Source organism: Cynocephalus volans, chromosome 1 (genome assembly GCF_027409185.1).
Source record: "Cynocephalus volans isolate mCynVol1 chromosome 1, mCynVol1.pri, whole genome shotgun sequence".
NCBI lineage: Eukaryota > Metazoa > Chordata > Mammalia > Dermoptera > Cynocephalidae > Cynocephalus > Cynocephalus volans.
In genome coordinates this window covers 262067181-262080561 of record NC_084460.1, presented here as the reverse complement: position 1 = coordinate 262080561, position 13381 = coordinate 262067181, and the positions used below count along the sequence as shown (strand labels likewise).

Here is a 13381-nt window from a genome sequence, read left to right as displayed (position 1 = left end):
TGCTTGGGGGAAAAGTGTTTATTCATTTCAAAAAATAACTTACACAGTAATGTAAATGTATGAAGAGATTTCCTTGTTAAAGATAGATCTCTGCTGTTTTCATGTTTACTGTACAAATTACCCTTCCCAACTGCAATAAATTTCAAAATTTTGCCTTTTGAAAAGATCAGCTCATTCTTTGTGCATCTTAATAGGGGAATGGCCTTGTAGGGAGTCACAGAGGTGGGATGTCTGTTTCTAAAGACCCGTCTGCTTTCTGTTTTTACCAAACATGAACTTATATATTTGTTTACAAAGATTTTACGCACTTAATCAATGCAATGACTTAAATGTAAACTTAAATAATCTTTTAAAACATTGTATTTCTTTGAAGTTGGAGGCAAGAAATTGCTCTTCCTCTGAAAATGTATTCATCTTTGGGAAAGTGCAAATGGAAGTCTGTAGGTAATGATACTGTTTGATCACTAGGCTAGCATTAAATAGTTAATTTTCTTCTGAAGACTAAATTTACTTTAATTGTGTGTAAATATGATGTGGAAGTTGCTAGCTATGAGTCTTTCCTTTAAGCTAGAAAAACCAGAAAAAATCAGTTTTTGGTGAAAATAAACATCAATGCCAATTTGATGTGAATATCTAAAGTATTATGGTACCAACTACATGTATTTTTAAAACACTGGTGCTCCTATATGAAGGGTGAGCATTGTGGGCAGATTTGTAAAGATTCTCTACATTTAGAGATTCTTTAAGGGATTGGTACTATACACACAAGATAGGCTCAATAACCAGTCACAACAGATTCTGGAGTGTACTGGGGAGAAGTGCCAGATTATGCAGTGGGGTATATGTTATTAGTCCCAGATTATAGCATGTCGGAGAGAAAAAACACATCCTAAATTTAATGAATCACGTTAATGGACTCAGCTCCTCCTCCTAATCCCTCTCTGTGTGTTCCTGCTGTTTAGACTGGGAGGCACGTATTGATAGCCATGGCAGAATCTTCTACGTGGATCACGTGAACAGAACCACAACATGGCAGCGGCCAACAGCTCCCCCGGCCCCACAGGTGCTGCAGAGATCTAACTCCATACAGCAAATGGAGCAGTTGAACCGGCGGTGAGGATGGGCTTGTTTGCTATTACTGTTATATTTTGTGGTTGGGCAAATTTTTACATGGTGCAAAGTAAGAGATACAGTGTCCATTAAATCTTTGGGTGTCCTGTCATTAAAGAGTAGCCATTAGCTCTTTTGATTCATAGACTACATTGGACTTCTCTTGGTTAAAAAAATAACATCCACATACATGTACGCTTTGTTGGGAAACTAGAGAGTAAATAAATAAAAATGATCCCTTTAGTCAACCCAAGACGTTGAGTGTTAGTAAAGCAGAACATATGTGTTTATGAAACCAAACACCTTTTCTAATCTCTAGAATGTTTGTTTGCGATGCATCTTTATTAACAGCCTAAGCTTTTTAAATCAGTTGTTCTTTTTCAAGAATTAATTGCTAGAACATGAAGTTGTTTTTTCCTTTAACAATATAGGAATTTAGTTATCTTTGGTTAAAGGCCACAGTTTTTTCAGTGTTAATTATTGGTCAGGAGAAAGTCCCACAAACAATGGACAGAAGAAATTTAGTGCAATGTAATTTACTTAAACAACAGATGGCCCAGAGGTCAGGAAATGGGAGTTTGGGGAGGAAACAGTTAAGGCTGAGAAGATAGTGAAAACCTCTGGGCTCTGGGGGAGCAGATGAGTCTCACCTTTTAGTGGCTGCTGCAATGTAACCCTGAGCTCATGATTTCAGATATCAGAGTATCCGCAGAACCATGACTAACGAGAGGCCTGAGGAAAATAGCAATGCTGTTGATGGGGCGGGGGAGGAAGCAGACTTTCACCAAGCCAGTGCAGGTATGAGCCTCGGGGTATGTTTTCTTTTGTAATCTCATAAAAGCAGAAAATAAATAAGTGAAGATTCCCAAGAAATGAGACTTTTCTTTTAGAGAACTTTTGATATTCAATAAAATCTGGTAATCCAACTCAAAAAAACAGAATTCACTAGTAACCTCTTCGAGTCCTCAACTTTTTATCAGTACTGAGAATCACAAGACCAAAGAGAGCATAAATGACTTTAATCTCTGGATCTGTGGGAAAGTGGAAAAAGAATGTGATCATTTAAGAAATCTAAGGATGCATTAAAATGTTGATAGTGACTAGAAATATAATTTGATTCCATGGTGTAATTTAGAATAGTAGGGGGTTTTTGTATGAATTTACAGCAAAGGATAAAAGTATTGGGGGGATTAAAATAATAGCAGATGATATAGCTATTCTTGATTTTTTTAAAAATATAGACTGAAGTGAATAGGCATGTTCCCACCACATAGAAAGGCTTCTCTGAAAGCCTTGTTGTGTGTCCGCCTAGATTTCCGACGGGAGACCGTCCTGCCCCACTCTACCTCCAGATCCAGGCTCACGCTGCTGTTGCAGTCTCCCCCCGTGAAGTTCCTCATCAGCCCAGAGTTCTTCACCGTGCTGCATTCTAACCCTGTGAGTAGCAAATCCGAAAGAACGTGATGGTTAAAGCAAGAGGCCAAAGAAAATTATCCTCGTTTATGTAATAATAGTAAGGATGATAATAGCGAATGTTTCTTGAGAACTTAGTGTGTTCCAGGCTCTGGGTTAAGCACTATGTGTTTTAACCCATTTCATCCAAACAAACTGTCTTAGTCTGTTGGGCTGCTATAAGAAAAATACCTTACCCTGGGCAGGTTATAAACCACAGAAATTTATTTCTCACAATTCTGGAGGCTGGGAAGTCTAAGAGCAAGGTGCCAGTAGATTTGGTGTCTGGTGAGGCCCATTTCCTGGTTCGTAGATGGCACCTTCTTGCTACATCCTCACATAGTGGAAGGGGTGAGAAATCTCTCTCAGGCCTCTTTTATGAGGACACTAATTCCATTCATGAGGGCTCTGCTCTCATGACCTAATCACCTCTTAAGTCACCCTCTACCACCACCTTCTAATACTGTCATATTGGTGATTGTGTTTCAACATATGAATTTTGGGGGACACGAACATTCAGACCATCACAGGAGGATTACTCCACAAGTCTCTGAGGTCTGAGGGTTTGCTGAAGATACTAATTGGAGGAAGGTTGTCTTAGCTGCACACAGAGTGATTTAGAATGAGGGGAACACTGGCCGTAGAAGCCCAGCTGGACATAATCCATTCATTATGGCATGCCTTGACGGGAGCATGGACTAGGAGATAAGGAAATAAAGGAGAGGGACCCAGCGTGAGAGGAATCACAGACAGAGAGCTGGCAAGAAGTTGAAGAATACCCTGATGTTACTAATAATACATAAATAATAAACAACAATACATATTTAATAATCAAAGTTAGAATGAGGGACTGGTTAAAGGAATTGAAGAGCATATTAAATTTAACAAAATGGACTATACACCTTAGGAAAAACAGAGTAGACCACATAGAAAAATGGAAGTCAGTATAGTCCTATCACCAGGAGTTGTTGGTGAGGTAATTAGTATGTTCATATTTATTGATGATAGTATATTTCTGTCTTACTTCATTAGTTTTGCTTTATAACTATAAGCATCTATCTGGCTTTACTCATTACTATCTCCTGGTTTACAGATTTAGCTTGGAACAGAGAAGATTTGGGGGGAGGGTGAGCAATGAAGAACATGCTAACTGTCCTCCCATATCATGCAAGAGGGGTTAGAATTACTGTGCATTCAATCTAGCAACCGTTTGTTGACTCCCTGTTAGGTACTAGGCACTGAGCTAAGTCCTAGGGATACAAAGATGACAGCAACTAGAGTCCTGGAATACCAGACTTGAAAACACATTACAATGCCATGACCAAGAGTTATGAGTGCAAGAATGGAAGGCTATGGAAGATACACTGTGGGAGTGAGTTATTAACTCTGAGAGGAAGGCACATGGAAGGAGCCATAGACGGATTTGCATTTGAGATGGGGTTTAAAGGCCAAATAGGAGCTTGCCTTAGAAATAAGATGGGCAAGAGCACTCCTGGTAGAAGGAGCAGCATTTGCAAAACAAGAGATTCATGAAGCTACAGGGCTGTTGTGATAATTACTACAGAAGTACTGAAACTGGATTATTGGTATAGCAGTTTGGAATTGCTGATGTGTTGAGAGCATAGGACACTAGTGAAAATCAGATTTGAGCCTGCAAAGATAGGCAGAAGCCAGTCAGTTCTAGAAGGTGACAGGCTTTTATACAAGGAAGAATGGGCTGACACTGAGAGTTGTCACTATAACACAGAAAGTATCATGCCGTGATGTAGAGAGCTTTGGTCTTTACAGTCAGTAGCACAAACTTCACTCTGTATGCTCATTTGTTCACGTGTTCATTCAACCAGTATTTATTAAATGCCTGTGATTTTCCTGGTACATTCTAGGCTCTGGGGATAGAGTAGTAAAGAAGATAAACAGAATGGAATATTGATAACAGATTACTGAATAAAAAAGGTAATTCAGAGAGTGCAACATGGCATGAAGCAACTGAAACTACATGGAGGTAGAGTGATTTGAGGACAAGCTGCAGGAGGCATCGGGCAGAAAAGTGCAAAGGCTCTGTGGTGAGACTTGGAAGTGGCCTAGACTAGTGTAATAGCAGTAGAGATGGTGAGAAGTGGATACATATGGGATATATTTTGGAGAGATAGCTGACATTCTTGCTAATAGTTTGGAATGTGTGGATAAGAGAAAAAAAAGGAGCGACTAGTTGGATGGTAGTGGTCATGGGTTTTCTGATAAATATTTAAGCACTGCTTCACTGGGAAAAAAGTATGTGTGTGTGTTTGTGTATGTGTATACATGTCTGATCTCTATGGAGTTAATACTCCCACTATTGCCAATTTCAAGCTACCAATGACATCACTGAGCACGGAGTTCTCACTTCTCTACACGGACTGCCTTCTTTCATAAAAGTTCCTCCTCACTACAGTGTTTCAAGTAGAGGCTGGATTAATAGTCATGGGTTGTGGTATAAGGCTGTGGTTTTTAAACTTGGTAGACTTTTACAATAAATGTGTATTCTTGGTTCCCAAACTTTAGAGATTCTGGTTCGGTACACTGGCCTGAAGTGGATCCCAGGAGTCTGTTTTTTTGTTTTGTTTTGTTTTGTTGTTGTTGTTGTTGTTTTAAGGCCCCTTGAGTGATTCTGCTGCTGTTGGTCTGCAGCCTGCAATTTGTGAACTCCTAGTACAAAGAGATTGTGTTAAATGACCTCACTGTCTTTGTCACAACTGTAACTCATCTGGACTTTTGACAAATACCATGTTTTAACAGTGTGAAAATACTAAGCATTTCACAGCTTCTTTTTTTTGCTTATTATATTTTCATGTTGTTGTTGTGTTTCCTTTTTCTTTACTTGCACGTGATTTTAGAATTTCTTTTGCTGGACAGCTCATCTTTATTTTAAAGCATTCTTTCTAAAGCATTTTAATTTTTTTCCCTCTTATCTGAACTGTATTTATGTTGACTAAAAAGATGGTCCACACTGTGTATCTATGCATTTCTGTAAGATTTAAATGCTGTTGGTTTAGATAGGCTTATTTCCCTCACTTATTTATAGCAGACATTAAAGTAGCTGGATTTTTCTTGGTAAAGGTCTCAAGTTATGAATTAATGGAGATAAGTCAGACAATTTTTTGTAAAGGGCAAAAAAAATTCCATTACTTGCTGGAATTTCTTCTTTTTCCTAGATTAGCAGAAAATGTAACAAAATTAACTTTTATTTGGTCTATTTTAAAATTTTTTTGTGTAGTTTTTTATTGTTTGAATTGTTTATGATTTAACTGTTTCAGTAGGTTTATGTTATGGAAAATGTTCAACATGTAAAAGGAGTATATTAAAAAGTTTTTCTAATTCTCTTTTTCTGTGATTTGAAGGTATCAGTTTATGTTGATAGTCGTGAAAAATAGATTTTATGTAGCAGTAATATACCTAAGAATCTTTAGTGAAAAGAGAAAAAAATAAATATATGGTTGTCATAATTCTAAAGGAAAACTTGAGAAACAACATTTTGGCGATTTTTTTTTTTTTTTTTGGCCTTTTTGCATCACGGTAGCTTTAAGATATATTCTACTGCCCTCTGCTGGCTGTCATCAGATTTCTTTCAAAATTGTCTTGATAAACTATTTCTTCTGTTAGCTCCAGATTTAGTTATTAGTGCTATGTCTTTTATAGTTGGTGTGCCTGTGTTTGTCTAATTAATGGCATAAAAATACATTTTGTTATATGCAACTTAATAATGTTTCTAACATACATGCCAAATAATTATGTCTGTGGCTTTTAATTAGCTCTAGAAATACATTAATTCCATCATCTAAATTCCTTAGTACTTAGTGAAGAAAAATATTATTTCAAAATTCATAAATGTATTCTTAAAAGTCAGGAATTCCTGCTGTTGCAAATAGATGAATTGATTATTTATAGTTAGTTTTGTTAATAAGTTAAAATTTCTCTCCGTTTTACTCTTCAGCTAGATGAAAACAATGTAAAATACTGCATAATTAAAAATTTGAAGACAGACTGTGTAATACAGGACTGTTTGCATATTCCAGCAGACATCTTATGAAAACAATGTTTCTTGATTTCATTTATAATAAATTTTATTTAGCTAATAATGTGTACAAGTGCTCAAATCTGTTCCCTTGTGAATGTGAGAGACATTTGCTATAGATTCCAAACCCAAATTCAGAGTGCCTATTCTTGATGAAGGATTTCTGAAATATGTAAGATATTATTTAATCAGTAATGTACTTAACTATGTTATTGAAAAGAACAGAATTAGGTGAAATCAGGACTGGGCCAGGTAATCTATGACATTTGGTCACCATAACACTAAAGAAAAAAAACTGCAAAAGAAAAAAAAAGGATTGATTATTCTCTGCATTGTGGTTGATAAGAACTGAGTATTTACATATATATATATATATATATATATATATATATATATATATATATATATGTATATATATTATGTATATGTATTTTTTCTTTTGCTGGCCAGTACAGGGATCAAACCCTGGACCTTGGTGTTATCAGCACCATGCTCTAACCAAGTGAGCTTGACCGGCCAGCCCTAATTTTCTCATTCTGTTGCTGAATGGCAATAATGTTCCCCTCAACTCCTCTTTGTATTTTTCAGTTCTAAAACCTCAAACACTTCACTAAACAAAACACATTTAAGCTGTAAGGAGTGTTACTTAAAATTTCACTGAAGAAATTCAGTTGATCATTCGCTCAATCATCAAGAGTTTATTTCTTGCTAGGAGGACGAAAAAATAACCAAAAGGGAGGTTGGGAATGGGAAATTTGGAATAGAAAGGAATAACTAAAAAGGAAATTTTAAATCATGTCAAAGGAAAACAAAACTGTGTCATTTAGAGTTCACTTAAAGGGGTTTTGTGTACTATTAGCAATTGCCAACTCCTCTTAACTGCTTGTGAGTCCACGTGCAGCAGCTTTCCAGGTGAAATCATTCTGTACATTATCATGACACTGTGCTATGAAATAAGTGCCATTTGCTCTTTCCTAATCTACTTTTGTTTCAGGTAACAAATCACATTCATTTACTGCATCTTTTTCTATAAGACAAACAAGCAAACAAACAGAAAAAAAGGACTCTCACCTAGTTAGAACCATTAAACCCCAGAAAGAGAATAAAGATGCCTCTTTTCTCTTAGCCCACAGTTTTGTCAATGTCAGTGCCTTCACGGTACTCTTTGAATCAAATCCCACCTGGTTAGTGTTTCTTGACTCTTTGGCCAATCACATTCTTAGCTCTGCTGGTTCCCCAGTGTGTTTCAGTATTTTCACCACCATTGTGGCCTTTGTTTTTCCAACTCTGTTTTCTGTCTCCAGTGCATCTGTTCCTAACTCCTCCCCCTTTAATTTTCCTTCTCCATTCTTTTGCATGAACAGGCCTTGCTTATCTCTGTATCCTCAGGGCTTACACAGGACTTAACATGTAACTAATGAAAGGTTATGAGACCTTTCCTTCTTCAGTTAATAGAAGATGGGATACTGGCCCAAGATCTTAAAGACTAAAAATAGAAAACAACTTAACTCCTGTCATTTATCTGTTATAACATAGGTATGACAGGTATAATCCCCTGCATATTCTTTTTCTTATACCCTGTAACTTTATAGTGACTTTTACCTCTTCAAAGCATGTTTATATCCTTTGCTCTATTGGATTTGAATCTCACACACCTATGAAAAAAGCAGGGGAGTTATTATTATCCCGTCTTAGAATTACAGTTGAGCAAATTGAGACAGAGATTAAATGACTTTCTTTGTCTCTGTCCATGAGTGACAGAGCTGTCACTAGAATCCTCACTTTAGTTCTATATCAACTGGAGTATAAATACCTTTCTGAAGTACAAACATAGACACACACATGCAGTTTTTGCATAAACATGTATATGTTTATTAAAAACTAGTTTATAAAAACATAGCAGTTCTATAGGAATGTTCCTGTTTGCCTTAAGTGTTTTATATAGACCCTAATAGTCATGTGCATGTCTTTCAGACTTGAAAAGGCTATGGGTCTAAAGGGTGTTTGCTAGTTACTAATGAGAGAAATCTTTCTTGCACTTAATTTACTTTGGTAGATGCTTTCTGCAAAGATCTGTCAAAGGTCTGATTGGAGAGGAGGAAGATGAAAGGACATCATTAATTATAAGGCCGATCTTAAGATTCCTATGCTTAAAGAGCTGTCCAACCCAATGAATTACTTCCAGCCTGAGGCTGGGATCAGTTCCTTAACCTAATTGCCACTACCTCTTCCCTAATGAAGTTCTTCTTTTCTTTAGCAGAGCAAGGACTTCTGGTGCTCTAGATAAGGAGTCAGGATGTGGCCTATATGCCTATTTTCATGGGAAGGGGGAGGTGGGAAGGGGCAAAGGTATACACCTATTTACAATGACAGTTAATGTAATGATTTATCTGACAGAATCACCCCACAATAATTTATCCCCAAAGAGATTTATGAGGGAGTCAGACTTGAAAGCTCGTTTCCATCACCACACAAACTAGTGTGGTCTCAGGCCTCTGAGCTTGCGATGGATTACATGAAAATATATCAGCAACGCAGAGCCAAATGCAGAAAACAGATGTCTTGCTGATGGTGTTTAAAACGCCAGGGCAGGGTCAGCCTCCGGCTAAGTGGTAGGTAGCTAAAGCTGTCTCTCGCAACCTCCACCTTCTCGGTCAGCCGCCGCCTCTGCTTTCACAGCGTCACTTTCCTATTCTCTCTGCTCTCTGGTTGCCCAGAGCCCCCTCCAAGCGCTGCCACTCAAGTGCTCCCAGCCATCGAAACTTTGTGTCATTTAGACTGTCAGGCTGAAATACCACCCTGAAGTATTTTATCCTCAGGTGCACTAAGGAGCTAAGGTTTGAGGACGGTTCAGTGTTCTTTCTTCTTCCCTTCCCTCCTTCCTTTCCTTTCTTCCTCCTTTCTTTCCTTCCTTCCCTCCCTCCTTCCTTCTTTTTCTTCCTTCCTTCCTCCTTTCATTTGTTTGGTAGGGAACAGGAACTTCTCTCCTTCATCTCCTTTCATTTTCCTCCCTTCCTTCCTTCCTTTCTTCCATTTTTTAAAAAAATTGAAACGTAGTTGATTGTACATATCTGTGGGGTACAGTGTGGAATATCAATACCTGTGTGCAATAAAATGTGATGCTGAAATCAGGATAATCACTATATTTATCATTGCACAATGTATCATTTTGTATGGCCCTTTACTGATTTCTTACTAACCCCTACTCCCCCTTTCCCTCCACTGGTGGCCTCAGTCCCGTTCTCTTCCATTTGTTTTGGTAGGGAACAAGTATCAAAGCAAAAAGGGTGTAATGATGGTGATTCAGTCAGAATAGTTTAGCTTATACTTCAATAATAGTGACCAACAAATCTCAGTGGCTTAAGCTAGCAAAGGTTTACTTCTCATTCCAAATCGGGTTGTCAGGGTTCTCTGATTTTTGTAGTCTCAGGGACCCAGGTATCCAGGCTGGGGGTAGCCACCATTTCAAACATTATCAGTTGCTGTTCTTGTTGTGCCAAAGGGAAGAAAGCTCTGGAGGGACTTACACTGGCAATAAATGCTTTGACCTGGACATGACACATCTTGAGGGACCCAGGAAAGACTGGAGCAATGTTGACTGTCCTGGGCTTATTCATCTTGTGCACCTAATAACTATCACAGTATTAGGCATGGCAAAGACAGCACAAATGTTCATGAAAGTGAAATGATTTCCAGGGACTCTGGTGTCTGTGGGGTTTGCCTTAGGCTGTCTTACACGGAAATAAAGAACAGAGCTCATGAAGTAAAGCTTGAAGGCCTCCAGACTCAGTCTAGTGTCCCTGAGATACTACAGGTAAGAGAAACCCAAAGCCCTTTGAACTTATCTGAGAAGAATGGAATTCCAGGATAGATTATTCATGGCCTGGTCAATTTCATGAATATCATATTCCCTCTGATGATTCAAGAAAATAGCTCCCATAGTTATTCCTTTTCTACTGCTTGGCACATGGTATTGTGCAATGAATATTTGTTGAATGACTCATTTGTGGACAATCCATGGCTTATATTTAATTTTTGTAATCTTCTTTGGATATCATAGAGATGAAGACTGTAAAGTTTTTGACAAAACAATCATTTTGTGTGTGTGTGGTGGTGTAGTGGAGTTTTATTAAACTTACATTTTAGTCATATAAATTCAACCAGGCATACACAGGAAAAAGAGAGAGAGAGAGAGAAATACTGAGCTATATAGTCCAGGCACTTCTGCCTGCTATTTTATTCACTGAGCTTATGTCTCTCAAAAGGTGTGAGATGGAAAACCTTAGTCTACTGTGGTCTCAACTGAGCATGACTGTCAGTGAGAGCAACTCACCCATTGCATATACTTCTAGTATTCACATATATGGTGCGATGGTTTGAATGTCTCCCCAAAACTTGCATTGAAACTTAATCCCTAATGTGCCAGTATTGAGAGGTGGGGCCTTTGGGAAGCAATTGGATCTTGAGGGCTCTGCCCTCATGAATGGATTAATCCACTTGTGGATTAATGGATTAATGGGTTAATGGATAAAAGGGTTATCATGGGAGTAGCTTTATGAGGACAGCAAGTGGGACACATTAGAACACTCTTGCCCTCTTGCCATGTGAGGTTCTGCACTGCCTCAGGACTCTGCAGACTCCCCACCAAGAGGAAGGCCCTCACCAGATGTACCCCCTCAACCCCGGACTTCCTAGCCTCCCAAACTGTAAGAAATAAATGTATTTTCTGTATAAATTACCTGTTTCAGGTAATACTTGACTAATTCCTATGGCTAGGATTTTTCCATAGAATCTGGTCCCTAAATGTATGCCAAGTGTGTCGCCTGGCACTCACCCAAAGAGCCAATGATCTGGCCCAGTGCTTGAGGAAAAACTGGCTGCATTGAGGCTCACTGTGAGGTGGCATATTCATCTCCAAGACTGTAATTTTGACTGTGTTTTTGCCTTAAACCAACTTTAGGACCTGATGAGATTTCACAGTATTCTTGTTCTTTAGAAAACCAGACCCCATCACTGGAGACCACCTTACCTTCTATAATCCTGGTATTTTATTTTGTTCAAGATACTTTGCTCTGTCTGTTGTTTCCATGTGAAGGCCTAGAGTTATGTTGAAGCCTGTGTAAGCATTTTATATACCTACTAGAGGACTAGATATGCCCATGTGTAGTATTTATGTGCTTTTGCAAGTCACGGCAGGTTAACATTTGTTCTCTGTCCTTTTCTCCAGAGTGCCTACCGCATGTTTACAAACAACACGTGTCTGAAGCACATGATCACCAAAGTCCGGAGGGACACTCACCACTTTGAACGCTACCAGCATAACCGGGACCTTGTGGGATTCCTCAACATGTTCGCGAACAAACAGCTGGAGCTGCCCAGGGGCTGGGAAATGAAGCATGACCATCAGGGCAAGGTAACACGGGGGAGCTGCCATAGGGAGCTGCTACGTGATTGTGGGCTCTCTGAGGGCCCAAAGCCTCTGTAAGGTGAAATATTCTAAGTTCTGGATAGAGAGAACCCTGGACGAGCAGGTTGGTTGGTAGTACAGTTACTACACTAATCTGAAGTAGCGTGTGAAGTGGAAGGGTGGATGAAACACTCACTTTTCGATGGATATTCTTCTATCTGTCATTTCTCACCACTTTCTGCTGATCAGAGAAAAGGTTTCTTAGGCAATAACATTTCCTTCTATGTAGTGATACAGCTTATGTTGTAGATATTTGAATAAAAAGTTGCGGTATTATTTGGAGAAGATGGCTAAGAGTCACTAAGCAAGCAACTGTACCAGTGTGTCTTTGTGATATTGTCTGGTTTGGGCATCAGTCTTATTGGTTCAGAACCCTGATTTTGCTAGTACATTAAACAAGACTCACTGATTGATTAATTGATGATGAGAAATAGGTAACTGTGTTGCACAGGCCAGAGTAACGCATCTGCACTTCCTTCCTAGATGGGTGAACCAGGAAGCCTGGTTAGAATCAGGAAGTTCTCATAAGATGAAGAAAACAGAATGAGAAAGTTAGTACTTGTTACAAGGTGTTCCTCAGCTAAGATTTTATTTTTATTTATTTACTTCTTATGTAACACCTACTAAGAGCTGTGAACTGTTTAAACATGCACTTTGTATGTAGAAGGTCCTCATGACAACTTCATAAATCAGTACTGTTATTATTGTCACTTAGAGATAAGGAGCGCCCCAGGTCCAGGATGGTTCAGTGATTTGCTGGACGTCACGGAAACAGGCAGTGGCTAAGCCACACTCTGACCCAGGCTGTCTGGTTCCAGGGGCCATGCTTTCAGCCACGACATTATGCTAGCCAAGTGTTGAGTGACTGACCTCAGTTTCCGTGTTTATAAAAAGTCTTGGAATATGTAGCTTGAAGGGTAGGAGGATTAAAATGACATAACATTTTAAATATTTAACAATTCTTGGGTCATTTGTTTAACATATCTTTATTGAACACCTGTACAAAACAGATAAGCCAGCTGCTTCATAAACCTGCTATTCTCATGGAAATTGACAGGCAATAGACAAATAAATACATAATATGCTAAGAACTGATTAATGCTACATTTAAAATAAAACAGGGGGTGGGGTCTTGAAAAAGACAGGGATGGAGAATGTTAGTTACATAGGGTGTTTGGGGAAGGCCTCACAGATGAGGCCGTAGGTAAACAGGTACCTGAACAAAGACAGGAGAAAAGTGTATCAGGGAACAACAGTGGAGGCAGAGGGAACGTGGAAAGTACTCAACAAATGCCATTTTC

At 38.7% G+C, this 13381-nt stretch overlaps 1 protein-coding gene across 2 annotated transcripts in view; it reads left to right on the top strand.

Moving 5' to 3' along the window:
* HECW2 (HECT, C2 and WW domain containing E3 ubiquitin protein ligase 2) overlaps positions 1-13381 on the top strand; it is a 221972-nt gene that overhangs the window by 125257 nt on the left and 83334 nt on the right. For both annotated transcript variants that reach the window (XM_063092361.1, XM_063092369.1), the window contains exons 10-13: positions 963-1113; positions 1805-1908; positions 2423-2547; positions 11841-12026. In XM_063092361.1, the coding sequence (XP_062948431.1) occupies positions 963-1113; positions 1805-1908; positions 2423-2547; positions 11841-12026 (566 nt within the window). The remainder of the gene's footprint in view (positions 1-962; positions 1114-1804; positions 1909-2422; positions 2548-11840; positions 12027-13381) is intronic.